General features: G+C 28.2%; 2 protein-coding genes across 7 annotated transcripts; both read left to right on the forward strand.

Annotated features, from left to right (window-relative positions):
- Positions 1-1064: 1064 nt before the first annotated feature.
- LOC113867394 (protein COFACTOR ASSEMBLY OF COMPLEX C SUBUNIT B CCB2, chloroplastic) lies at positions 1065-8502 on the forward strand. Of its 5 annotated transcripts, XM_027502691.1 has the most exons (9): positions 1065-1325; positions 1838-1956; positions 2074-2145; positions 2395-2538; positions 2981-3134; positions 3987-4178; positions 5545-5634; positions 5724-5974; positions 8171-8502. In XM_027502691.1, exons 1-7 carry the CDS (start codon positions 1148-1150, stop codon positions 5553-5555), a joined length of 870 nt encoding a protein of 289 aa, XP_027358492.1. In that variant the 5' UTR covers positions 1065-1147; the 3' UTR covers positions 5556-5634; positions 5724-5974; positions 8171-8502. The 5 variants fall into 5 exon arrangements, with proteins under 5 accessions (XP_027358492.1, XP_027358491.1, XP_027358493.1 ...); XM_027502690.1 differs by lacking the exon at positions 8171-8502 and having other exon boundaries at positions 5545-5629; positions 5724-5924; XM_027502692.1 differs by lacking the exon at positions 8171-8502 and having other exon boundaries at positions 5545-5622; positions 5701-5924.
- A 13090-nt stretch (positions 8503-21592) lies between these two features.
- On the forward strand, positions 21593-23857 carry LOC113867137 (BAG family molecular chaperone regulator 3-like). 2 transcript variants are annotated; one of them, XM_027502199.1, is made up of 4 exons: positions 21593-22435; positions 22561-22817; positions 22945-23091; positions 23192-23857. In XM_027502199.1, the coding sequence occupies exons 1-4, from the start codon at positions 22192-22194 to the stop codon at positions 23600-23602; spliced, it is 1059 nt and encodes a 352-aa protein (XP_027358000.1). In that variant the 5' UTR covers positions 21593-22191; the 3' UTR covers positions 23603-23857. The 2 variants fall into 2 exon arrangements, with proteins under 2 accessions (XP_027358000.1, XP_027357999.1); XM_027502198.1 differs by having other exon boundaries at positions 22149-22435; positions 22945-23109; positions 23177-23857.
- Positions 23858-26418: the final 2561 nt, after the last annotated feature.

Consider the following 26418-nt stretch of genomic DNA (forward strand, 5'->3'; position numbering starts at 1 on the left):
CTTACAACAAGTTTTTAAGCTATACAAAGGTCAGTTTGGAGAACTCAAACATAAAAACTATTGGCCAACTTACATGGACTCAACTTTGTGTTCAAATCTAGAACTGAAAAGAACTTCAAAGGGTCGACCCAAGTCCAATAGAATAAGAACAGAGATAGACATTAGAGAACAAAAAAGTCGGACAAAAAATTATTCTTATTGTCACACTTCTAGTCACACAAGGAAGACATGTCCAAATATCGCTTAAGTTTCTAGTTCCCGCCATTGATTTATGTTATTGTTATTATTTTAAAATTTTCTTAATGTAATTTTTAATTTTATGAATATCATTACAACTTTTAAATTTTTAGTATTTGTAATTTATATTAAATATATAATTATATATAATATATTTACATAATATTATTTAATTATGTTTATTAATATTAATAACATATTTTTTAATTAAATAATTATGTATAAATTTTAATCAAGATTAATATCTCAAAATAAATAAATAAATTTAATTATTATGTGATACTTTTATTTATTTAATAAATATATAAAATAAATAAATTATTATTATAATTTTATTTTAAAAAAAATATAATATTAAATAACCAAAAATATAATTTTAAAATATAATATTAATATCATTTTTAAAAAAATCAAAATTATATTAAATAATATAATAAGAAAAACAAAAATACTATTTATTATCTTAAATATGTAAAATAAATTTTAATAAACATGTAAAATAAATATTATTATTATTATTGTTCATTTTTAAATAATATAAAAATATAAACATAATTTAAATAATAAAAATTATTTTATTATATATAATTAATAAAATATAAATATATTTTAAATAATAATATTTATTTTATTATATAAAATTAATTTTTTTTAAAAAAAGGTTAAGTCAGAATTCAGTTCCTAAAATTCTGAATTGCAAATTTGGGCTGTAGTATTTGGGTCAACTTCAGTAAATAAATTGTGCATGGGTCTATTTAAGTATTTTTTTAATAATTTTTCTGTAAAAATTTCAAGTCAGTCATCCAATAAAAGAAAAAAAAAAACCCAAAAAAAAAATGAAAGCAAATGGGACAACACCTCACAATAGAAACTGCAGAGAATGAATGAAGTTCACAAAAGTTAGAGAAAGATGAACATCACAAGCTTAGTCTGTTTCCAACCTTGGATTCCTTCATCAGTGCTTTATCCCAAAACCAGCTTCAGAAAATTCCCACTATCACTCCGTGCCAGTCTTCAAGATTCTCGACCACCCAACTCAACCCAACAACAACAACAACTCAATCTCTCTGTTCTTCGCTTCACATTGGGTCATTTACCTCTCGCTCTCTCTCATATTATCGTGTTTTTGGTTACTCTCTCTCAAATTATCTATCTATATATAAATATTTAAGAACATAAATAAAAATAATTTTAATTATCAATATAGTGTTGTATGGTCGATTTTTTTTTTCATCAAGAGTAAAGAGAACAGTCCTTCCTTTAAATTTTAATTCTCTAGAATGAAAGTTTAAAGTAATATTATCTATTATTGATTTAAATTTAATTATATTTATAAAATATATAAATTTTAAACAAGGGTGAATAAATGTTTAATTTCTTAATTTTGCACAATTTTTTAAAACGAGTTAAATCCTCTTACTTGATAGGCTTTAAAAAGAAACTAGGAGAATCAATTTTAGTTATCCAACTATAACAATTAAAAATTAATTATATTTATACTTAATCTCCATTATCTATATAATTTTATTAAATAAGCTCTTGGGCTCTCACTTTTTATGTTCCTTGATGTTTGTGTGTGGGTTGATTGCGTTTGGTTCAGGGATACCTGGGTTGGATGAATCCTACTTGCCCAGATGGATTGGTTATGGCTTTGGTTCGCTTCTGCTCTTAAATCACTTTCTTGGTTCTGATTCAGCCACTGTTACACCAGCTCAGCTTGTAAGAAAAATTATAAATTAACTTCATTTTGGTTATATTTTCCTTTTTTGTTTCTTTAACTGAATTTTATTTTTCTGGGGTGGCCTTAAAATGGTTGTGTTTTGCTTTGTTATGCAGAGTACAGAGGTTTTGGGTCTGTCTTTGGCTTCCTTCTCAATTGTGCTGCCTTACATTGGTAAATTTCTCAAGGTGACTAATTTTATCCATGTAGAATAAGTTCAATGTTTCCAACACTTGCAGAAATATATGAAGCTCCATAATTTCAATTAGGTTTCCACTTTCAAGAAGACTTGTTTAGAATAGAACAACAATGTTTTATAATTTTTTAAGTATATTTAAGAATTAAATAATGCTACTTTTGTTTGAACTTATATATGTAGCTAATATGAAGTTGTCATGTATGATATTGATCCTCATCTAAGTCTGTGAAATTGTTAGGGTGCTCAACTTGTGGATCAGAAGACAATACCAGATGGTACAGAGCAAATATTTGTCATGTCACCGGATATAGTGGATGATCTAAAGGAGGATCTTGCTTGGGCATCATACATTCTGCTGTGTAATACAAATGCAATAGCTGCGGTATGTCTCGTAGATTATTGTTATTAATTAAACAAATTCATGGTGGGTTACTAGGTTGATTGATGCTGGGGTCCTTCATTTGTTGTTCACCTGTAAGTACCACTTTAAGCTGAAATTAATAGTTCAAAAGGCTAAATTGTCAAGTACACACTGCGTAAAATGCATATGATTTATTCTACATTATACGTAATAGTGCATTAGAGGTTGTTAGGAACTTAGGATTGTTTTGAATTGTTAGAAGTTAGTTACCCATACAATTAGATAGTTACATTGTAGATGAAGGCTACAAGCTATTATAGTAAATATAAATAGCAAAATCTCTGTTCAATTGTTCATTCATGAGTTCAGTTCAGCATTGCAATTCATTTTCTCAGTATTGCTCTCTTTCTCCTTTTAAGTTTTTCTTCTTCTGCCTTACCTGGAACAATTTCAATTTGTTCAGCTAATTTATATTCAAGGAGATATATGTGCGAGGGGCTACTGGAATACACCAAATGATTCTTCAAAAGAAATTCTCCTTGGTTGGTTTAAGAAAAAAATTGAAAATGCTGGCTTGTATGACTTGAAGGACACCCTATACTTTCCTCAAGATGCAGGTAATGATAATTTTTATAGTTTTGGTTAAGTATGCTTGTGGAAGTTGAAGTTTGAGAGTATCTTGTTCTTCTGGTTAAATCTGCTAGGAGCTAGAGAAACATCTGCATATTCATTTGATTTGTTTAATTGTCTAGAACTAGAATAGATGTTCCATTACAATTTAAGAAAAAAAATGTGGTTTTAAAACAACTTTTTACTCACGAACACTGCAGCTGGGTTTGGTACCAGCATTTAATTTTAGGAAGTGTTACCTTTCTCGAGTGTATTTGACCAAATTCTTGAAAATTCTGATCATGAAGCCCATCCAACCTTTGCTCATTGACTATAAAAGAATAGCTGATCTTATTTTTAAATACACAGTATAATATTTTTTATGCCTCTGGTTGGCAGAGAATATCTATGTAGAGCTAATTTCTGTTTTGTGCTTGGGCTTTTTCCTGACTTTTCATTTCTTTCCCTTCTCTGATTTAACTAAAAATATCAGGGACTGGAATTTTATTCATAAAGATGTATGTTGGATGTCATGTGGAAATTACTGCAGAAAATGCAGATCTTTTAGAATTCTTTTTAAGAGATATGTGCATTATTTTTTTAGTTCCTAGACATTTATGACTCGTACATGAGCCTATACCATGTGTTTTTGTACAAGGGTCTTTAGCTGACTGAGCTGAGTCTAAGACAAGGTTTCTCAATTCTATTTCTCCTCCAAATTTAAGGCTGTAATTAATAATTTTAGAGATAAAGGTCTGATTTTATTGCATGAATTCACTCTTTACAGGCATGAATTGCAATAAAAATTGAACATTGTATGCTTTTTGTTAAAAAATCTGAGAGTTTGATGAATACTTCAGATTCTGAATTTCAGGATCTGGTACCTATAGGGACTTGTTCTCTTCTAGTACAACCAGTGTTACAAGTTTCTATTGAGAATGCTACTGGTTTGCAAAGCCCTGTGGGATTTATTCTGCTGGCCTCGAGCATGAGGTATACATTTAGCACTAAAGAAAGAGCTTGGGTTGCAGCTGTGGCAAACAAATTTAGAGGTAATAGCATTTGAGTGTTTGAATATTTGTAGAATAGCTTACATTTCATTTTTTAATAATGAAGTCTGAATTGCATTGTAGGCCTCTTTCTTCCTATTTAAATGTGTATCTTTTGTGCAGATTTATCATTGGAAAGGGTATTGGTTTTTTGTTATGATGTTATTGTAAACCTGAAAGAAGTAGACTGTAACAGATTTGCAACCTTCTATAAGAATAATTCTAAGGATTTGAATATTTCATAAGATTTGTTTTCTGATCGTATTATTTAGTTGAGTTGTAGATCGTGTGATATAAAGGAAGTACTATGAAAAGCATTTATTTGTTTAGAATTCATACATAGTCTTATCTTCCTCAATTGATATGTGTTTGAGAGTTAAAATGACATATTTTCAACCTGAAAGAAGTAGCCTACATAACATATTGGCAACTCATATTTAGTTGATTTTCGATTGTAAGATATAATGGGTGTGCTATGAAAATCATTGGTTTGTTTACAACTCGTAGTCTTGTTGTCCTTAATTTATATATTCTTGAGAGCTGAGTTGAACTTCCATAAGCTTTTCATCTATTTAGCTTATATATATTCACTCCACTCACTCGATGGGTCTCTTATGTTGCTGATATCTTGCTCTGGATAAGCATAGTCTGCTATTTATGAAGGATTACAGGAGACAACTATAATATAATTCAATAATGATAACAAAATATAAAATGGAGAAAAAGCGTTTATTTGTTTGTTATCTTTTTGGTCATTTCACACATTTTGACAATCTTCACAGTTGGAAGATTCCGAATACCTCTGAATCTATTTGATTTTACCATGGTCATGATCATGTAGGATTGAGCAAGCTTCACATGTTTTAGAAAATTGAGTGCATTTTTGGATTGAATTATTTTGGTTCATTATTTGAAAAAGGTGCAAAAAACACTATTCAATTTTGTTTGGCAACTTTTAAGAAATCAGCTTATAGTTTTTTATTATTCTTTTTAACAAAGAATACAGCTTATTTTAGATAAGCAAAATTTTGGAGCTTATGATTAAAAGTTATCAACTTCTTTGCTAGTTTACATTTATTAATAATTATTTTAAATACAAAACTAACTATTTCACGTAGCTTTGGACCCCTTTTGTAATTTCATCCCAAAAAAGCAATTCTTTTATTCTATCCAAAACATAATATATTATTTTAAAATCACCTTTCATTTAACACATCCAAACATAAAACTTATTTTGTATAATCAATTATCACAATAATATATTATAAATATAATTGATTTTTGAAATAATATATCTTTTTCAGCTAATCCAAACATACATTAAATCGTATATGATATTCAATGCTATTATAAACTTTTGATGATACAGGGAGGGTCTAGCTGTCAGATTACCTAAGGCAATGCAAGAGTCTGAAGTACAAACAAAATGAAGCATGAAATCTATATGATACAATGCAATGTAAGTTATAGGATTTAACAATAAAATTATGGATTTCTTGATTGAATTAAGGGCTGAAATTAGGAAATTGAAGACTGAAATACATGCAGGCAAGGCTGGTTTGCAAGAATGATCATGTGGTTTAAAGGGTCATTTAGTGGCTGTTATTGTGTTCTGAACATTACCTGTGACTGAGTTTTGGAAAAGTGGGTGCATTGAAGACTTATCTGGAATCAATGGATGCATCTCAAATTTGACATATTAACATTCTTCACTGAAATCAAATCTAGCTTGATCCATCGGGGTGTCTAAATTTATATCTTTCATTTGGATTTAAAAGAATTCTGGGATGCATTGACAGGTATGTATCATAAGTTGGTCTTCCTTTTGGACTTACCTTGTTAAAGATTTGAGAGATTCTGGTTAGCCATGTTCTTTGTGTGTCTCAGTCTCATGTTACTCTATACTCTTCACCGTATTAACAAAAAGCTCCATGTTGTATGAGTGTTCAGTTCTATTTTGGTATACAAAATAATCATTCATGAATTTCATTGAATCATTTTTCATGTGTTTTAATGATATGATTGAATAATTGGGTCTGCTGGAAAGCAATTTAAACCTCTATGTTTATAGACTGTTGTGGACATCCCTTGAGTTTAAACCTCCTAATGCATTTAACAAGTAGATTGAAGAGGTGAATTATTTTCTACAAGGATGATAAAGTGATGGCAGAAACAGTGAATTAGTTGGCTCTAACATTGCTTCTAGATCTCTGCCTATCCATTTGTGTGTTGACTTCCGGGGGAAGCATCTTTGATATGTATCGAAAGCTGTACAATAAAAAAATAATAATCTTTTATTGAAAATTATAACATTTAAATTTAAAATTCAATTATTATATTAATTCTTGCGCAAAATCTTAAACATCAAATTAAAAAAAAAAACAGAGAAAGTAAGAAATTTTAAATAGAAATGTGGCATATGAATAATTGAACAATTGGAAGAGAAATGTATTTCGGGACATTGGAGCAACATAATTAGGTGAATCCACATTTATTTTAATGCTATTAGTTGTAGTTTCTGTTTTGCATCCATGTTTATGGTATTTTTAGTGTTTCCAAACATGCATAACATCTATATTTTGGTTAGTGTGTAATGAATCTTTTATTTATGCACACAAATTTTTATATCCAACAACATAACATTTACAAAGACTATTTTGGCTGATGTGTATTTTTTTAATATTTTTTCACTTTATTTATTTTATTCTTTTAAAGGAGTCAAATAGTGTGCATTGGCATTAGCCTTCACTTGGGCTCCATAATTTCTACATTGCTTTAAAGTGAAGAAGCTGAACAGCTAGTTTCAGTTGACCAAAAGAAAAAGAACAGCTTATTGCAAAAAATAGTTGTTGGTAATTATAGTAAGGTGTTGTACGTCTTAACTTGTGCACACTTCAACCAATTTACCTATGATCATCTCAATATCTCCATGTCATATATTTTCCATCTACTCAACTCCTCTGGATTTGGTAGCATCGATATTGTTCCTATATAAAGGGTGGGTGGCTTAGGAGCAAGGTATATCAGAAAATTTGCAACCTTGTTACTCATGATGGAGTACAACATAAACTATATTCACTTCTGTTAAACTTTCAAACAAACATTTATTAAATAAAATAAATATTTTTTCACAGGTTAAAATCAATTTATACATTTCATCTTTTACAAATGTTATCGTTAATTGAGAGTTTTTAAAAAAGGGAAAGGAATATAAGTTGATTTTATCTTATAAACGATTTTTTTTCGTTATTCTTATTTTCTATAACTTACTGAGAAATTAATCTTAATGATTAAGTAAACTAATTGATAGGATCAGGTAAACTTTGCAATGTCTCTCTTCCTGTGCCCACTATCCTGGCCTACTTAGCAGAATGCAGATCTGAATCCACCCATATTGATTCAGACTCCATAACTTACGCAGTTACCATTTTGATGCCAAATTCTGTTGCTTATTGAAGAATGCATCGTTATTCAACAATTTAGCAGTAGGTTATACGCAATAGTATCAAGGTATAAAGGCATTGAATAAAATACATGCATTGGTCATTAAATGTGCATCTTATAGCACTCTTGAAATTTTTTTCTTTTGCTACGAAATAGGAGTAACTTTTTAATAAAATACATGCATTGGTCATTGAAAATGTCTTGTTTTGTATTCAAGAACCCCACTTAAAACCAACACTTGTACATACATATTTTTTAAGCAAAAGAAGTTGTGTTTCCCTCACCAATAATCCACATGGATTTGCCTAGTCTAAAATGAGAAGATGTGTGAAGTAAAAAAGTGAGTTATTATTTATTTATTTTATTGAAAAGTTAGTTATTATTTATTTATTTTATTGAAAAGTTAGTTATATATAATAAATACATAAATTCAAATCAATAGTAAATATACATTTACCTTTTTACTTTTCACATTTCTTCACTTCAAAGGAGCTAAATCCAATTAAAGCTGCCAGTGACAAGTCTAACTTGTTTTTCGTGATCATATGCAGCGGGGGTTCAGTGAAATCATCAAATCAAATACAGCTGTTGCTCTGGACAACTGAATTGCGCCATTCAAAACCTCATTCAAGGCAAAACAGATAACAGAGGAGATTAAATAATGCTATGTTACCTCTTCACATTAACTGCGATGTAAATAAACCAAAACAGCAGTGCGTAATTCATTATTGGCATTTCTAAGGGCAGTGGTGTGACAGTCACATACCTAGTAGGATTCAATCTAGTTGAATATTTAAAAACAACTTGAAGAAGTTGGTATGGCTTCAATGTATTGGAAGAGACACTGTAAGCAGAAATTTAAATGCATTCAGAAACACAACTTAATAAAGCACTTATTCAATAAGTTCTTTTTACATGATGACTTATGCTATAAATTTAACTCTCAAATTTATTAAAAATTTTTGAAAAAAATCTCATTTTAATGAACGATATCAAGATTTTTTTTTGTCAATACTAAAACGTTTATTAAAATAAGTTAAAAAAAACTTACGTGAGTCATAAATTATTTTTGTATATTACTTTAAAGATTTTTTAGATGGACCAACCAATTTGGATTAAATTATGAAAACTTTTGAAAGTCAATACTTTCTTTTCTTAGACAGTAAGGTTGAATTTTGTAAATTTTATGAGAGTTTATAGGTAAGAGAGCTTCTAAAAAAGATTAAGAATTAGTTAATTTTAATTTACAAAAGAAATTTAATTTATTATAATCACTTAATTTATTTTTTCATGAACATTTTTTTAAAAAAAATTATCAAAATCTCCTCTCCATTCCTTGAGCATTGAATTAACTGCAGTCAGAGGCTCACAGCTACTCTTATTTCATTGCCTGCTTTATTTATTACAATCAATTAGCCAAAGGGATGCATAAAGAATTTAACACATTTTTTAGCATTGAGTCAAAGCTAAACACATTTGAAAATGGATTTTAAGTTGGTACATTAATGCTGATTTTTGTGGGGTGCACTTTGCAGGAGGTGAAATTCTTGGACATTTTGAGAATGCAATATTGTGGCCTAAAGAAGATCCTATATTATGTGACCACATATCATATGCCCCCCTTTTATATTCCCTTAAGTAAGGACTTTTCTTTTTTGATAGGCCTTAATTGGTGGGGATTCTGAGACAGTGATTCGGACAAAATGTTTGGCAGACTTGCCTTGAAGCAAATGCCAAGTGGTCCACTTGTGACCAAATGTGAAATAAACCAATGAGGCAACCATGTGCCCCTGCCACTACAAAGGGAAAAACATGTGATACGACTAGTCAAATATCAATACATGTCATACATAACTTTACCTAAAGAAAAATATATCGGAAAGGTCAAATTACACTAAACATATGATATTGAAGGCCCAAAAAAGAACAAAAGTAATTCAAAGTTTTGAGGAGTTTGTACTCCCCTATATAAAGATTAGAATTTTGTTATATTCTTCTGCATTTTGTTTAATAATTATCTTTTTATTTTATAATTTATGTATTAAATAAAAAAGATATATATTTATTGTTTTGAAAATATAAAAAAAATATTATTTAGTAGTTAAAAAGATTTATAAGAATAACAAGCAAAAAAATTAAATTTTTTCTTAATATTTATTTTAAGTAAGATTCAACAAAAATAAAGCATTTATTATATTTTTTATTTTTATATAATAATTTTTTTCCAGTAATATCTTATCCTGTGTCCTAACTCCTGAAGGTTGATGTTGATATATATATTTTTTGGGCTGAATTTGAGTGAAGACATTGTATTTCACAAATAACTTGTCATGATTTGTCAACAAAGTTAACTTGAAGTGCACACTTACACAACTAATACTTGAACTGTTACACTTTTTATTCAAAGGTTGAGCAGCATGTTTTGGTAACTTGGTCATTGGCAAAATTGTTACATGCTTTAAGAATTGGAAACACAGTTTCATTTATGTCTCAAGGGAATGTTCTTAAACATTACTCATATGATGTTCATTGGAAACACCATTCCCAACATTGGTAACTGAACACAGAGTGGGCTCACCCATGCTTTTATGCACTCTTTGAGTAGGAATCCAGTTTCTCAAAGATCCCAGCCTTTCGTGCTTTGGTGGGTCTTTGTGTGTTGCTGCACTTTACTATACTCCTTGCAAGGGATGAAAATAAAAAAACCGATTTTTTTTTTTACTTTTTATGTAAATATTTTTATAATTATTAAATAAAAATTTATTAAACATTTTTAAAATAATAAATGTATCTACTATTTATTTAATAATTCAAATAATGATTTAAAAATTATTAGGAAAATATAGTAAAACTTATGAAAATAATAAATAGCACAAATAGAAAATAATTATATCATTCTATGATTTCTTTCCATGAGCTACAAAATAAATAAATAAATAAATAATTATGGTGTTAATAATGAAAGTTTAATTTTGAGGCATTATACTATCAACTAATTAGAATATACAATAAATACAACTTTTAAAATAATTATTACAAAAGTTAATTATTTTCTTAATATAACAATTTATGATTGAATGAGACAGTGTATTTTTAAATTCTAAATACTAATAATAATAATAATAAAAGATAAAACTATACTTGGAGCCCCGAAATGGGTACACTCAAATATCATGATGTGTCTTACAATACAATGAATTAATCATCAAAATCAGAAATTAATTACCTAAGTTATTCCAACTTCATGCACAAAATGGGAAAATACTGAATTCTTGTCTGAAGAGATACCCTTTGAGAGGATAATTCTCATTAACTTACACAATCATTGCACCCTCCGTACGTGCTTTAGTCTCATTCTTAGGAGAGATGGAGAAAGAGTCCTTAAGTTAGAGGAAGAATGAAGATAAATAATTCAAGAGAATTAGATTCTCTATCTTATTATTTTAGGATAAACATTTCATGGGTGTGATCCAATCCTATTTGCAGGCTTAATAAGGTCATGGTGGTCCCAATTTCTAAGAAGCCACTCCAGTTACTAAGGACATATATGATTCTTTGGTTGTTACACGTGTTATTTTAAAATTTAGGGTAAAATATCATTTACCCTTATCTAATTTCATATTTTTCTAATCTACTCTCTTATCTCCATTTTACTTTGAATTAAAGTCAATCTGTTTTTTTTTCTCTAAAAGTCAAAGAAAGTTATAGTTTGTTGTGTAACTTAACTCTTCTTTCTTTGGTGGAACTAAAGTAAATTAATTATTTTTCATTACTATTAGTGTTAATTATGAGAAATCATATTTTTTCGCTAAACATATTCTTTTTTTTATGTCAATTATTTAAATGTATTGAATCTCATAGATGTAGGCATGCATGAAATAGATTTTATTTTGTATCACTTGATGTAAACTACTTTGTCGATGAAACCCAAGTGAACATTACTTTTATGATAAAAACCATATTATTTCAATCATTCATAGGAGGCAAGCAAACTTCCATTTGTGAAAGGGAGTCTGTGTTAGTTAACAAAGGTACACATATTTAAAAATGGTCCTCAATGCTCTCGAAACCTCTTATGGAAGAATAGTTCTGAATCTTTAGTCACAAAAGACATATGGAAGATGTTATTTGTCCTTTATATTGCAAACATGAATAATTATTCTTAATACTTTTGAAGATTATATGTTAACTCATTTATAGAGGCAGATTGGTTCCTTAAGCTTACCAACATAGATTTTTTAACAGATACAATCAATGGTGTCGAACAACCTCTCAGGTAGGATAGGTAAATACAATATCAATAATACATTGCCACATTACCAAATTTCACCTTGTGATTTTACTAAAGCCATATAATCAATCACTTTCTCTTTGTATAAAACTAAACTTGTGTGGTAAGTAATTTTAATTGCATCTATGATCTATACTAGAATTTAGAATGCAATAGTAATTAATTTAATAGAAACCCTATCAAAAAATTTAACCGTGATGTACACATATACTCAAATAATAGAGCTCCTAAAAAGATAAACAATTATCCAATTTTTTAAACACTTTAAAAAAGGGATAAAATGGTTCTTACAAACCATAGTCACAAACAAATATTGTTATTTTAATTGTTCTAATAACATGCCGCTTTTGGATTCAAGGTTGTTGACATGAGAGAGTGATATTGTTCTTGTTCCTAAAACGTAGCTTGCAAAAGGAGGAAGGTAAAATCTTATTTTAATTAAAAGAATTGGTTCATTATCTGTTCCAAAGAGGTCAGCGTGACATTTTTACATTGTTCATCTCCTCTCCATTCATCATAAGATGAAATATTCTTTCTGTCAAGAGGCAACACAACTATCGACCCCTTGAAATTATGTTGCACATCAACAAGCATGCCAAATAAATAAGGTCCAGTAATAAACATAAACCATGGATAGCAAAACAAATTATAAATTTGTTTCATTTATAATAAAATTTTACTAATCCTAAATTCTCTAATTTTAACCAATTTGAGAAAATTTCACAAATTAAAATTAGAGTTCTAAACCTAAATATAATCTGGCTATGATATCTCACATTAAAACTGTTTTACAAAATTATATCTCCCAACATATTTTTGCAAAACAATGTTCCAAAGAGACTGAATTTTATTGAAAGTGAAATGTGATTTTAAGTAGCTAAAAAGTACGAGTGCATAAGCATTATATGCTCGTTTTAAAGATAAATTTTATATAAGCTCTCCACGACTCTATAACCACAAGGCCTAATAGAGTATGGGTCATTAGAAATTTGATGAAACCAAATTGGGCTGAGTGATTGGTTAGGCCGAAATAATGAGCAATAATTGAATATATCATATTGGATCGTTAATTGACCAAAAAGAATAGGTGAAAAACAATCTCAAGTATTTTAAAATTGATGGTTGACAAATTTTAGTTTCACATGTATTTTTTAAGCAAAATAAGTTATTTTAGTTTTAAAATAAATAAATCTAGTCTTCCTTTGATATTCTTTTACTTGAATTTTATAAATTTTTATTCAATTTTTTTACAAATTAAATCAACTAAATTATTTTTTACTAAAAAAAATCATATACCCATACATCTAATTATACTCAAATAATTTTTTTTTTCAAACTTTAACCTCATATCTTATAAAATCTTTTAAATTTAAATAAGTTTCTGCTAAATTTCTTGATTCTAACTAGCAAATAAAAAATTTCTTGATTCTAAACTGAAAATCATATCATATCTCAAATTCATCCCAAACTGTTAAATATTTTGGTAAAAAATAATAATTTAAGAATTTAAAATAGAAAAATCAATAAAAAATTAAATTTACTTAATTTAAATTTTAAATATTAAAAAATTGAAATTAAAATTACAAATAATTTAAGTTAAAAAGAAATAAAAATACAAGTAAACCTAAATATAATACTAAATTGCATGTCTCTTGCTTGCAAAGCTGAGATATGATATTGAACCAATACCTGGACTCACCAGAATTACAACACAGGGAAAAGGGCAGAAAGGTTTTTATTTTTTTATTTAATTTGCATTCAATGATATATATAAAAAATAAAAATAGTTAATTTTATTAAAAACTATAGTATTCTACATTATTAATGCATTTAATTACGTAATATTTTGTTATTTTTAATAAAATTTTATTATATATAGATTCTTATAATGTATTTTTTTTTATTAACGGAACCGTATCTTAGTTTTTTAGTTCTTTTCGTTTTTTATCTTTTATTTCTTTATTTATGGTTCCACTATCAATTATGACAATAAAATATCATCAAAATTAACAAAAAAGAGGGTCAAAATAAAATAAAAATAAAAGATTAAACTGAAACAAAAAATAAAATTGAAGGACCAAAGTATTATATATATGTATAAGTTTTCCTTTTTAGCTAAGCGATAAAATATATAAGTAACATATATTTGTGGCTAGGACAGGACTAGGAAGTGTCAGACGTATTAGATTTTAAATATAAAGGAGGATTGGTGAAGCAATGGTGTGATCCATATGTATTATTTGTTTATGGTTATGGTAGCTGAAGGAGCTTTTTGGGTGTGTCAATTTATGGCTGAAAAGATGTCAATTTTGGCAAAATGGAAGTGAGTATCAAATTCGGTGGGTGTTTGACTTATTTATAAGGTGATGCAAATTGCGTACTCAAAATGGCATTGGCATGCCTTAGTAGACCCTTTACCATTATGGGAAGCATATTCTGAGCCTTGTAATTGCATGGTGCTCTATCCTTTTCATAGCAGCTGGGTTTTGGTTATACATAGCAATTAACAACCAATTCTTGTGAAAATTGGGAATTTCCAAGTTTAATAGATACGTCCTTGTAACTCTCAATCATATTGAAGCATCTGAAAAGTACCCACTTGGAGATTTGCGTTTTGAATGTTTGTAAATTATTTATACACATTCATCAATTTCTGCATCACAAAGAAAGGAATTGTCCACTGAAACCAAACATCTCTTTTTCTTTGGAAAAGTGAAGCCTTTTCTTCCTTTGATTTTTTTTCTTGGGTTTTTCTCTACCGACAGTTTTTTTTAACCTAAGTTCCCCTTGGTATGGCAGAAAGATGAAAATGTGTCTATACACTCAGTGTCTTTCCTTTTTTATGTTATTTGTGTTATAATGTTATTTGGGGCAATTTTCTCCTTTTGGTTTCTTTATGTCTTCATTTCGTTAAAAAAAGTTGTTAGATTCTTCTTTTCAAATGTGATAGTACTGCTTGCAAGTACAAAGACACCCTACCATATCCTTAGGTTTAGAATGCTTTAATTTGACACTTTGAATCAAAGTGTATGTTGATTTAATCTAACTTAGCACTAATAATCATTTACAAATAAAGAGAAAAAAGTTATCTTTATATATAACACACACCTTTATATTTGAAGTTAAATATGGCAACAAGTTATAACCTAATTTTATTTAAATATTCTAAAGAAAAAGTCAGTTAGAATGAAAATAATTTTAATTTCTTATTTATTAAGAATATAATTAGGATATGTCTTGTGAAATTGAGACATTTTCTCTTTTAAGCTAATTTTCAAATTGAGTTAGACTTGACCTATTTTTAATATAAGAGTTTATTCAAACTTAATGTTGGGCTATCTGGAAATGATTAATTTTATAAAATGTAAACAGAATTTTCTCCATAAGTTAACTTTTAAGGTGAGTCTCATGTATATTTTTAAAAGTATTAGAGAGAACCAATATTATTGAAAACAAAATTATGCATGTGATATGTTAAGGACATAGACAATCAAAAGACTGTTACACACGATACCCAAATTAATAATGATAGAATTAAGGGGGAAGAATGGACAAAGGTGACTGAAGATCTAGAAAATGTCAGTGATGTAGCATTGGACATTGATAATGGTTTAGAAATAGTGCAAATGCATAGGTTTCAAAGCTTTGTATAGGGGTTGTGATAGTGAATCAGAAAACAACCCACCAACACTAACAGCAACATATTACAACATGCAAACACTGACCCCTGCATCGTGCAGAGGTTTCTTCGTGATTCCCTTAAATTATAAGACTTTCTGGTTTTCCCTTTGACCACACTCCACAGTCCACCCCACCCCCATATGCTTACACATGCATTTGGCTCACACACTAACCATATCATACCACAAAAGCTATACAAACATTCTACCTAACATTGTTATTATTATAATCATCTCTATTGGTATTGTCCTTTAAAAGCACAGCCTCTACTTCTTTTTAACCTTCTTTCGTTTTTTTACCTCTCATTTATTTTATTTATGTATGTCTTTCATATTTGACTTTTTAAGCTAGTATGTTATAATAGTTCAATTTTTATGTCGCGCTTTAAAATTAGATATAGTGCTTTGTAATAATACTACAGCAAAGTCAAATTCAAGACCTAGTAATTCAAATGTTATTTACTTTTATTTTAGTGTAAATTTTGTTCTTCTTTCTTAAGAAATGTTTACATTACACTTCTCTCTCCTTTTATTTTAAATCATTCTTTTCTTTGCTAAAAGATGAATATGTAATGATATTTGAGTCTATTTTAATATAAAAAAATTGAAGACTTTTATTTTGGTGATTCCCAACATATTGACAGTTAATTTCGAATTTACTATCAATTTTGTGACCTTAAAAATACAAAAAATTAATGTTAATAATAAAGATTCTCAAAACTATATTATATTTTTTTAACTAATAAATTTAATAATAAGAAATATTCAAAAGAAGCTAATGATAATACTAATAGCTGTAAAGAAATATATGATTGAGGGATAAATGCATGCATAATAATTCACTATTATTGAAGAAATCTTTTCATTAAAAAAATTGAAGTGAAACTCATATTTATCTTCTAAAAAAAAGATCAGTATATATTTTAAAATAAACAAGTGTAGTTAAATATTTCTCAAAAAATGAAAGTACATAATTTATTCTTTTTTTTTCTCAGATATCTAACAAAAGTTACCTCTCACACATGTTGTTTATTGGGGCCAAAACTGGGATTAAATACTCTTATCGATGAGGGTGCATTTCATTTGACCGCAAGAAGCTATAGAAGAAGCTTTTCGTCTTATTGGACATATTCATCGTGAGAAAAGTCACGTTAATAAAATAATTGACAATGGAAAAGCATGAGAGAATTGTTTATAAAACTCTTTAAAATAAATTCTTTAATAGGAACAATAAAAATGATTTTAAACTTAACATACTATATCTGTGTTATCTCAAAATAAAGTTAATTGTTTCAATAATTATATTTGAATTCAGTTATTGTTTATTAATACAACAATTTATTGATTTAAATATTTTTTATATTTTAAAGATAATTTAATTTATTTATTTTATTTTTTTGAAATTTTAAAATTTAATCTTTCAAATCTTTTTTATAGCACGTTTAAATAAAGAATCGGCATATAATTAATATAAAAAATCGAGACAATAATATTTAAATTAACTACATTTACCTCGTCACTAGAAGTTTTAAAATTTAAATTAAAAAAAAAACATTTTAAAAGACTGAAATCAAAATTCTATAAAAATATAAACACCAAATACGAATTAAGTCAGATGTATTTTGACTTGTTACCAACGTAGCCAACGATCTCTCCCTAAACCATAAAGTGACGACCAAAGAAAACTCACAGGGAATGATATAATAACAGACCGTATGAGTAGGGTCAATGTAGAATGATTGTTTTATAATATAACTTTTTATAATCAATAAAAAAAATTATAGACTCACTTACAATAGAAATCAATCATATCTTTAACTATATTTAGAAGTTAATGCTAAAGCAAGTGGCTAGCTTAAGGCATTGAAATATAAATTTGGATTAAAAGTAAAAGAAAAATTATAGGTACAATAAATTTTATTTAATATAATAAAAATAAAAATAATTTCATGTGTAGATAGGTTAATTAAGGGTAATTTTTAAATAATGTTTGTTTAGATTATTTCATTTTTTTATTCATTTAAATTGTTAATGAGAACCAAGGGAAGCTTTTTTCCGCTGAGAATTTTAGTAGTAGATACATTTATCCTTAAAATAAAAAATAAAAAAAATCACTTTTTATATTATTAAAGTATCTCATGTTAAATTATCAGAGATAAAAATGAAGTATTTAGGGGAAAAAAAAAAGGTTTTCATCCTAAAAAATAATCACAATTTTTGTCTTTCTATCTAAGCGAGGTGCCGACAGGTATAAACAACTTTTATCATAAAATATTTGCTATGTAAAAAAATTAAACATTTCAAAAAGTACACGTCTTTAATATTTGAATACGATATCAATATAGGAGGTTTAATATATATTACACTAAAGATTTTTTTCCATGGGCATTATAAATATTATTAAATTAAAATATTTTTTCAATAAATAATTAAAAATGTATTATTAATATGATAAAAAAATCAACTTTTAAAAGGACTTTTATTTAAAAATTTCTATTTGATAATTGGTCCGTATAAATTGTATATACAAATTGATTATAGAAGTACCCAGAAAAAAAAAAAGTGTCTCAAAGTTATTACATTTAAGTGAGTTAAATTTATCTTAACATTTTATTTTATTTTTAAAATTCGAGTGTAGAAAGTCTTTACTTAATTGCAATTGGTCGGTACCTTGTCTGCAATCAAAATATCTCATTGACAACTGCCCAATCCCCTAAACAACAATTTTATATATTTTAAACTAATTCCAATGGATGATTAATAAAAGGCATATATCTAATCTTCATTAATACAGAGAAACACATTAGTAATGATATATTATATGATTCTATGATATAAGAATAAAACAAAATGCAACAACCACAGTAGGTAGAACCTTCTCCGTCGTAATACGTATGCAACGGAGCGCAACCCCGTAGCAGTTTCTCACGTGTGACTAAGCTCGTGCGTGCCAAACTGTCGGTGGAATTTAAACGGAGACACCCTTTGAATTTGTACAGTGACATTGGGTCGAAAACGATGTAGTGTGCTTATATTTTAGTATCTTACTCATGCCTCCGATGCACGCCACGTGTCCCTGTTTTCACTGATGCCCTTGGAATCTTCATTTTTATGTTTATGAAATTTAGTTTGGTGAATTTATTCAACGAGAGTAATAATTAATCTGGACGACTTAGCATCAAGTGTTTCATTATGTTTTAAATTTTTATTTTATTCATTTGCTGATGACAGTTGAGGGTATATACCATTTTTTAATAATGCTTGTAATAACTGTATCAAGTCATAAAATATTTGTTAGTTTTCAAACCAATATTATTCTTGACTTAAGAATAGTTTTAAAATTGAATTCAGACCAAATAGTATTTTGAATTAAAAACATGGGTTTTGAACCTTTTTCCTTTTTATTCACATTATGCTTAGTAATTGTAATTCCCTTAACCAAAAAAATAAGTTTTATTTTATATTATTATAAAAAAGCATGAATAAGGAACATCAAAGAAAAGAAATATAGTGATTATCTATTTTTGTCATAATTAAAGAGGTGCCATTATAATTTTAATTTTGAAAACCAAAATTTGTTGAGTCCAATCAATGATACTTGACAATGTCTAGAGTCCCTAGTTTTCACCAGAAAGTGGGGGTAAAAGACAATTATCAATAGTTATATCGAAACTCTTTTCTTGTTTCTACTCTATGGACAAATTTGCATAGTTCACAATCAGATTGAGGATCAAGTATTGGACTTAAAGACAAAGCTAGCTAGTCCAAAGATCAATTATATTATTAACCGATGATGAAGAAAGACACTGGTAACTAGCATTTTAGTTTACAGAAATTCTGAAATAAACTAAAATGGTAAAAAGGACAGATATCGTAATTGTCTGTTTAATAGAGGAAAAGACAAGCTAACCAAATACTTCCATTAAATGGAGCTATTGGCATGCCATGCCATCAAAAATGAAATTTTACCTGAATCGAAAGGGACCAAAGTTCCTCCCCTCCATTTTTCAACTCTTTCTTTCAATCAAGTTCCAATTAATAAAATAAAATAATGCTTGGAATGAATCCAACTTACAGATAATATATTTAATGAATACTTTCTTTAATTCAATAAATAGTAAAAATTTAAAACTATTTATTAGTGATATAATTATTTTAAAATATTATATGATTTAATATTTTAAATTTAATAATTTAAGATTAAATTTGATAGTTAAGATTTACAATGTTATATACTTATGTGTTATGCGTGCATGTATTTTAACAGATTCAATTATTCAAATAACATACAAACTTTGCATTCTTAACAAAATCAATGATTTATAAAAAGCTTTTCTTGGTTCTCATTAACTATTATAGTATGTTCTGTTTAGATTGTTTTTAAAGAAAAAAAGAATTGTTAAATGTTTAATTTTCCCTATTACAGCTTTAAAACTTGAAAAGTAGGAGAGTGCGTTACTATTAAATTGGATCAAAAGCAAAGTTTTTATTCTTATATTATACATTCTTACAAAAAGGCACAAAAGAAGGAAAACAGCACGTGTATATGTACTAACAAAAAACCTAGAAACAAGTAATCAAATTCTGGTTGGTTCCATTGTTTCACTTTCACCCAAGGGGTAAAGAAAAAGAAAAAGATTAACCTCACTTGGTCCTTGAGATCACACGTGTGACCAATAAGATTCTTTGGCGGGGAAGACTTCACTGTTTGAACTACTCACCCGTCAAATTAAACTGCCAAAGTTATCCCCTGTAGCTCTCCCCAGCGCAAAACCAATGATTGGTCTAGTAAAAATTACCTTACTACCCCTACATGACACGTGGCCTCCAGCAAACAAGGGACACAAAATTTTTATGGTGAATCAAAAGCACCAAAACTCTAACACCACAAACTTCACTTCTCTCCGTCGGTTTTCTTAACCATTTGTGAAGAAATTTAGATTGCTACGACGGCTTTGCTTCTTTTCTTCCCTTTCTTTCTCACCCACCATTTTCATTTTCCTTTTTTGCCCTTTTCCATTTCATGTTAACTCAATTTATGTACCACTTAAATTTCTTCCATTTCTTTCCTGTTTTCAAGATTTTTTTACTATTTTGAAAATATATAATATATTAAATACTTTCTTTTATTTTATAATTAGAAATTTTATAAAAATAAAAGTATAAAATATATGATTACTTTTTATAAATCATTAACGATTAAACAAAATGTCAATTAAATAAGCAAGAGATTTGTACCAGTAGAGTTAAAAAAATTAGGGTTAACAAGCATTTTAAGTATAAAACAGATTAGTTTTACAGGCTATTTAGCGAGTTAAATTTTGTCGTTCTTTCTAATGTCTATTTTCTTTAATTTAGTACTTAGTTTTTTATAATTTAAAAAATTATTATAGATCAGAACAAAATAATAATATAAAATAGGTGTTACTATTTTATGAGAATAAATATATATTATCCAGGAATTGAAAAAAAAAAAAAACTGCCACTAATATAAGATAACTATACATTAAAATTAAGAACATGTTTGTTTTGAATTATTTGCAAAAAATGCTGTTTTTAAAAGTTTTAAAATGTAATTATATTTTAAACAAATTAATTTAAACACACACTAACTCAAAATAATATGGTAAAATTATTTAAACTATTAAAAAAATATCTGTTGTGATATTATATATAATTTTTTATTATTTGTTATTATATATATGAATTAAAAAATACGTAAAAATACAGAAAAAGACATCGATCTTTAAGCATTCCATCAAAATGTAATTTTTTTTCATAATCTAAATTGAAAACAATAGAAAATTACATTTTGATATGCGGCTTGTGAAATGCTTTCCATTTATAAATAGGGTAGAAAAAACAAAAGAATAATTGATCCTGTTTAATCATATGATATTTTTAAGGACAATTATTAAAAAAAATTATTTAATTAAATTAATTAATTTAATGTAGTATATATGAAGATCACAGGTTGTCAGCATAGTTAGCTGGCCACTCGTTTTTATATTCATTTTATTTTTTTGTTTCCATTTAACCATTTTCTTCTCCCACCGATTTCTCAAGAGAGAATCAATTCCTCATCGTTGGAATTGTTCATTCTCTAGATTCTTAGCTTTCTCTTACCCTCTTCTCTTCTATCTCCTTCAGAAAAACCAAAGCTTCAGTTTATTGTAGCTGTTTTTTTTTTTCTTTTTCTGGCTTGAGATTATGCTGGAAAATTCTTAGACTCACAGTTTCAGCTACATTTTGCCGTAAAGATCTGTGCTTTGAGCTGTGGGAGGTTCAGCCTTTGACGGGGTTGAAGTCGTTCTTTCTTATGAGCCTTTGATTTTTGTTCTGCAAAACTGTACCAAAAGAAAATTCCAAGTTTCTCTCTCTTGAAGCTCAAAGCTTTTGTTTTTTTCACTGTGTCTTTCTCTCTCTTTTGATGGACTTGTGAAATGCTGGGGTCAGAGGCTTCTGAAACATGTTCTAGCAGGCTTTTGGTGAATTGGGTCGCTGTGGTTTCTGGCAAGGGTGGTAGAGAATCTCAGTTCTCAGAGATCTAAGCCTCTTTGGTGCATAGTTGTGAAAGTGAAAGAGAGAAGAATAATTGAAGATGATGAGGATGAGGAATAGTAATAATAAGACAAATGGTGTCTCTTCCTTCATGAATGGTAACTCAGCTGGTTGTAGAGCTGAGCCTGGTTCCAAAGATTGGGAGATGAGGCCAGGTGGAATGCTGGTTCAGATGAGAACAGCTGAGTCGGATCGCAACTCAGTGTTGGTTCCTACAATTAGAGTTAGGGTCAAGTATGGTTCCATTTACCATGAAGTCAACATTAGTTCCCAAGCTTCATTTGGTAACTCTTTTCACATTTTTTGTTTTTCAATTTTAAGTTGTTTTTGTTGTTATTTCAATTTTTTTTCGGTTATGGTTTGATTGATTATTTCGTTTTTTTTTTCTTTTTTAATTTATGGTTTGTAGGGGAATTGAAGAAAATGTTGTCAGGGCTAACTGGATTACACCACCAAGACCAAAAGCTGTTTTACAAGGATAAGGAGAGGGATTCAAAGGCTTTTCTTGACATGGTTGGGGTGAAGGACAAATCAAAGATGGTGCTAGTGGAAGACCCTATTAGTCAAGAGAAGAGGTTGTTAGAGATAAGGAAGAATGCTAAGATGGAGAAAGCTGCAAAATCTATCTCAGAAATCAGCTTGGAAGTAGATAGGCTTGCAGGGAGGGTATGTGTTTATTTTGTTTTTAATTTTTCCTTTTCATTTTCAAACACTTAATTATGAGTGAGGTGGGATTGTCATTGTATTAAATGCTTGAGTAGTTGGGTGCTGATTAGTGATTGGAATTGGTTAGGTGTCAGCTCTTGAATCAATTATTAGCAAAGGTGGCAAAGTGGCAGAAACGGATGTGCTTAGTCTGATTGAGCTATTGATGAATCAATTGCTTAAATTGGACGGTATAATGGCTGATGGTGATGTGAAATTGCAGAGGAAAATGCAGGTAATGTTAGATGCATTTTACTCTTTTTGTGTTATTAGTTCTAAAATTAAATTGATTATGCACTCAAAGTTCTAATGGTGGTGTAACATTTCTCTTTAAGGTAAAAAGAGTTCAGAAGTATGTTGAAACTCTGGATTTGCTGAAAGTTAAGAACTCTATGCCTAGTGGCAATTTAGGCCATGCCTCAATGCAGCCTCAACAGAAACATTCAAATCTGGGACCAATTCAAGAGCAACAACAAAAGCATTCAAATGGGCATCATAGGTTAGCACCAATTGAGGAGCAGCAACATGATCAACCAAGGAACACAAATGGGCATTCTCTAGCATTTCATCAACAAGAGCAACAACACCAACCCTCAAGCCATTCCACCTCAGGAGTTGTAGTTACTACAAATTGGGAGACATTTGATTCTGCCCCACCCTTAATTCCTGTGCCATCTACATCCACACTCTCCTCAGTGACCAATAATTCTGGTCCTCCTAAGTTCAATTGGGAATTCTTCGACTAAAGTACCATACCACGTGATTTTACTTGTGTGGATGTGATTTGGGTTTGTCTTCATCTTTGAGTGTTATATGTTTTACATTCTTTTCTGTATTTAGATTTGTTTAGCAACCCCCTCTAATCTGTCAGAAATAAATGGGGTTGCTATGATAGTGATTATCATAAAAAAAAAGTTACATTTCTGTGATTTTGGTGTCCACCGAATTCATTTACCAAATGTATGGGCCTATTTTTGATGAATATATATAATTTTACTATCGGTTTTTGTTAATATTGATTTTAAAATTGGTAACATATAAAAATAATAAATTTTCATTAAAAAATATATTATTATATTTTTATGCAACAATCTTATTATAGATATTTCAAATTGACCTTAAAAATTGATGTTAACATTTTTTTTTGTAAGTATTTGTAAATTTTTTCTTAGAAAAATTAGGATTTGAGGTATACATTTAGATACACAGACTATTACTTGTTCTATTTTAATGATAAAATTTGTTGAAATAAATTAAAAATAATTTATTTTAATGAGTTATTAAATACAACTTAAGAGAGTGTTTAAACTATTTTTTAGAATCTGATCATAAATTATTTGACTTGTTTAACCAGCTCTCATGGTGAGGTGTATTTCAGAAACCAAAATCCATTTGAAGAATGATTTTCCATTCTTTCAATATCCATCATTGATTATAAGGTTTTGTTGTATTTCTTGGTGAAGCAACATTGGTCGATGACATAATTACAATTTTTCAGTATCTTAGCTTCTTGTGGGGGCTACAACTGACAAAAAGACAATCATATATTAAAGGGTTTTACTAATCCGTCCAATGATAGGACGCCAAGTCCAAAAAGTGTTTAAAAGAAAAGAAGATGAAATGATAACTGAGGATTGGAAATTACTACTACAATACTACTAATAAATCAGAAAGTTAGCTAATCTTCCGTTTCTACATGGTTCATTCCGGATATAGAAACTTCCCTTCTTAGATCTCAAGCAAAGGCCATAGGAACGGAGAAGTGAAGAATAAGCCTGTTTCAAGTCTAGGCTTGCCCCTCTGCAATTTAAACTAGTTATAATAATCCATGAAATGATTACTTAGTATAAGGTATAAAAATGTGTCCTAGTAATAAGCCTGCCAAATTATCAACTTTTTTTTTTGTAGGCAATGATGTAGTATAGGAATACTGAACAAAGCAATCGTCTTGGGAATGACATTTGCCCAAGTAATAGGTATGAACTTATAAAATCAAAGTACAAGGCACATGTTAATCGATATTGGCTTACCTGTTTAGTTTTTAGTTTCCAAAGAAATGTTAACAATAAGAATTATAAATTATGTGTACCCAACTTCTGATTTAATAAATATCAATCATAATTTTATAATTTTTAATAAATTCTAACTAATAAAAGTGTGTTAAAAAGAATATATTACTAAAAAAATTTTAAGTTAAGACTTATATTTATTTTTAGATCATTTGTTGATAGACTATATATGTAATTTCATAAAAAATCTTAACTGAGGTTGGTGAGTTTTCCTGTCCTTGCATGGGATCAATCTATTCTAGATCTAAACTTTTTAACTTACAAAAAAAGGAAAAAAAAACGAATAAAAGGATCATTTTAATCAAGTAAAAGGGCTTAACTTTTATGGTAGGTTTGAGGTTACACACTAAGTGCAAAGTTAGTTCAACTTATAGAAATAATTTTTTTTATCGATTATTTATATGATTTTAAAAAATAAATAATTATTGTGAGAGAATAATTTTTCCAAACATACACTAAGTTATATTGCAAAATTTTAAGATAAAATTTTCAATTTCAATTTAATTGTAACAGAAATCAATTGAAATGTTTTGGGCAACATATTTTAAAATATTTTTAATTATACTATTTATTATTGGCCTAAATTTATTGGAACTCCCAATGTCATGCCGATTTCACTCTATATTTAATTTAACATATATATAATTTTGTGAAATTTAGTTAACATTGTGAATTAACTTTACAAAATTAAGATCATAAGAAATAAAAAATTTTAATTCTCACTAAACACACGTAAGGTTGAGCTAGGAATGACAATGTGAAAAAAAAAAGCATTAGTAGTAGCTAGATATCCACTAATAATGGACACAAATCTGTGTAATATCAAACCTATACATACGTGATACGTATTAAGTGAATTTTATATAAATTTATGACTATTTGTGGATATCCAGGACATCCACCAATATTTATTAGAAAATAAAAAATATGTAAAAATCTTAACTTAAAGTAAAGTAACATATATAAAGTCATAATTTAAAGAAAAGTATAATATTTAAAATTATAAAAGTAGTATATAATACATTGTTAATTACAACAATAATAGTACAGCCTTAGAGTTAAGCACGTATCAAAAGCGTCATAAAATAATATAGGTAGAATTAAGTTTGCTTTTCATATATAGCCGTATTTTAATAATTTTGTTCATATATATACACAAGCACATGTATCCTAATACTCGCCTTACCCCATTAATAGGATGATAAAAAATTTGTTTAATCAAATTTGTGGGTATTCATGAATATAAGTATTTTACTTATAATAGATTTTTATACGAGCACCTGTGAATGTAAGTAATTTTATCATCTTTATAATTTAGTATTTTTTTTTTATCATTTTATTTTTCGAGGTGAGTTTAATTAGTCATTGAATGATGTTTTTGTACCCTGATTCATACTTGCAAGAAACTCTCCTACTATCGAATTTGGGTTGTAAGTGTTGGGAATAAGAATTCAATTTTCCAAATGAAATAAATGAAAAAAAAAAGATTTAGT

The sequence above is a fragment of the Abrus precatorius genome, unplaced genomic scaffold (genome assembly GCF_003935025.1).
Source record: "Abrus precatorius isolate BTA unplaced genomic scaffold, Abrus_2018 Scaffold5, whole genome shotgun sequence".
Taxonomy (NCBI): domain Eukaryota; kingdom Viridiplantae; phylum Streptophyta; class Magnoliopsida; order Fabales; family Fabaceae; genus Abrus; species Abrus precatorius.

Bases quoted from the DNA above. Each gene is read 5' to 3' on its own strand.
- LOC113867394 (XM_027502691.1), top strand. From the start codon at position 1,148: ATGAACATCACAAGCTTAGTCTGTTTCCAACCTTGGATTCCTTCATCA. The intron at 1,957-2,073 runs GTAAGAAAAATT...TTTGTTATGCAG, and splicing joins CTGTTACACCAGCTCAGCTT to AGTACAGAGGTTTTGGGTCT. The intron at 3,135-3,986 runs GTAATGATAATT...TGAATACTTCAG, and splicing joins ATACTTTCCTCAAGATGCAG to ATTCTGAATTTCAGGATCTG.
- LOC113867137 (XM_027502198.1), top strand. From the start codon at position 22,192: ATGATGAGGATGAGGAATAGTAATAATAAGACAAATGGTGTCTCTTCC. The intron at 22,436-22,560 runs GTAACTCTTTTC...TATGGTTTGTAG, and splicing joins TAGTTCCCAAGCTTCATTTG to GGGAATTGAAGAAAATGTTG. The intron at 23,110-23,176 runs TACTCTTTTTGT...AATGGTGGTGTA, and splicing joins AGGTAATGTTAGATGCATTT to ACATTTCTCTTTAAGGTAAA.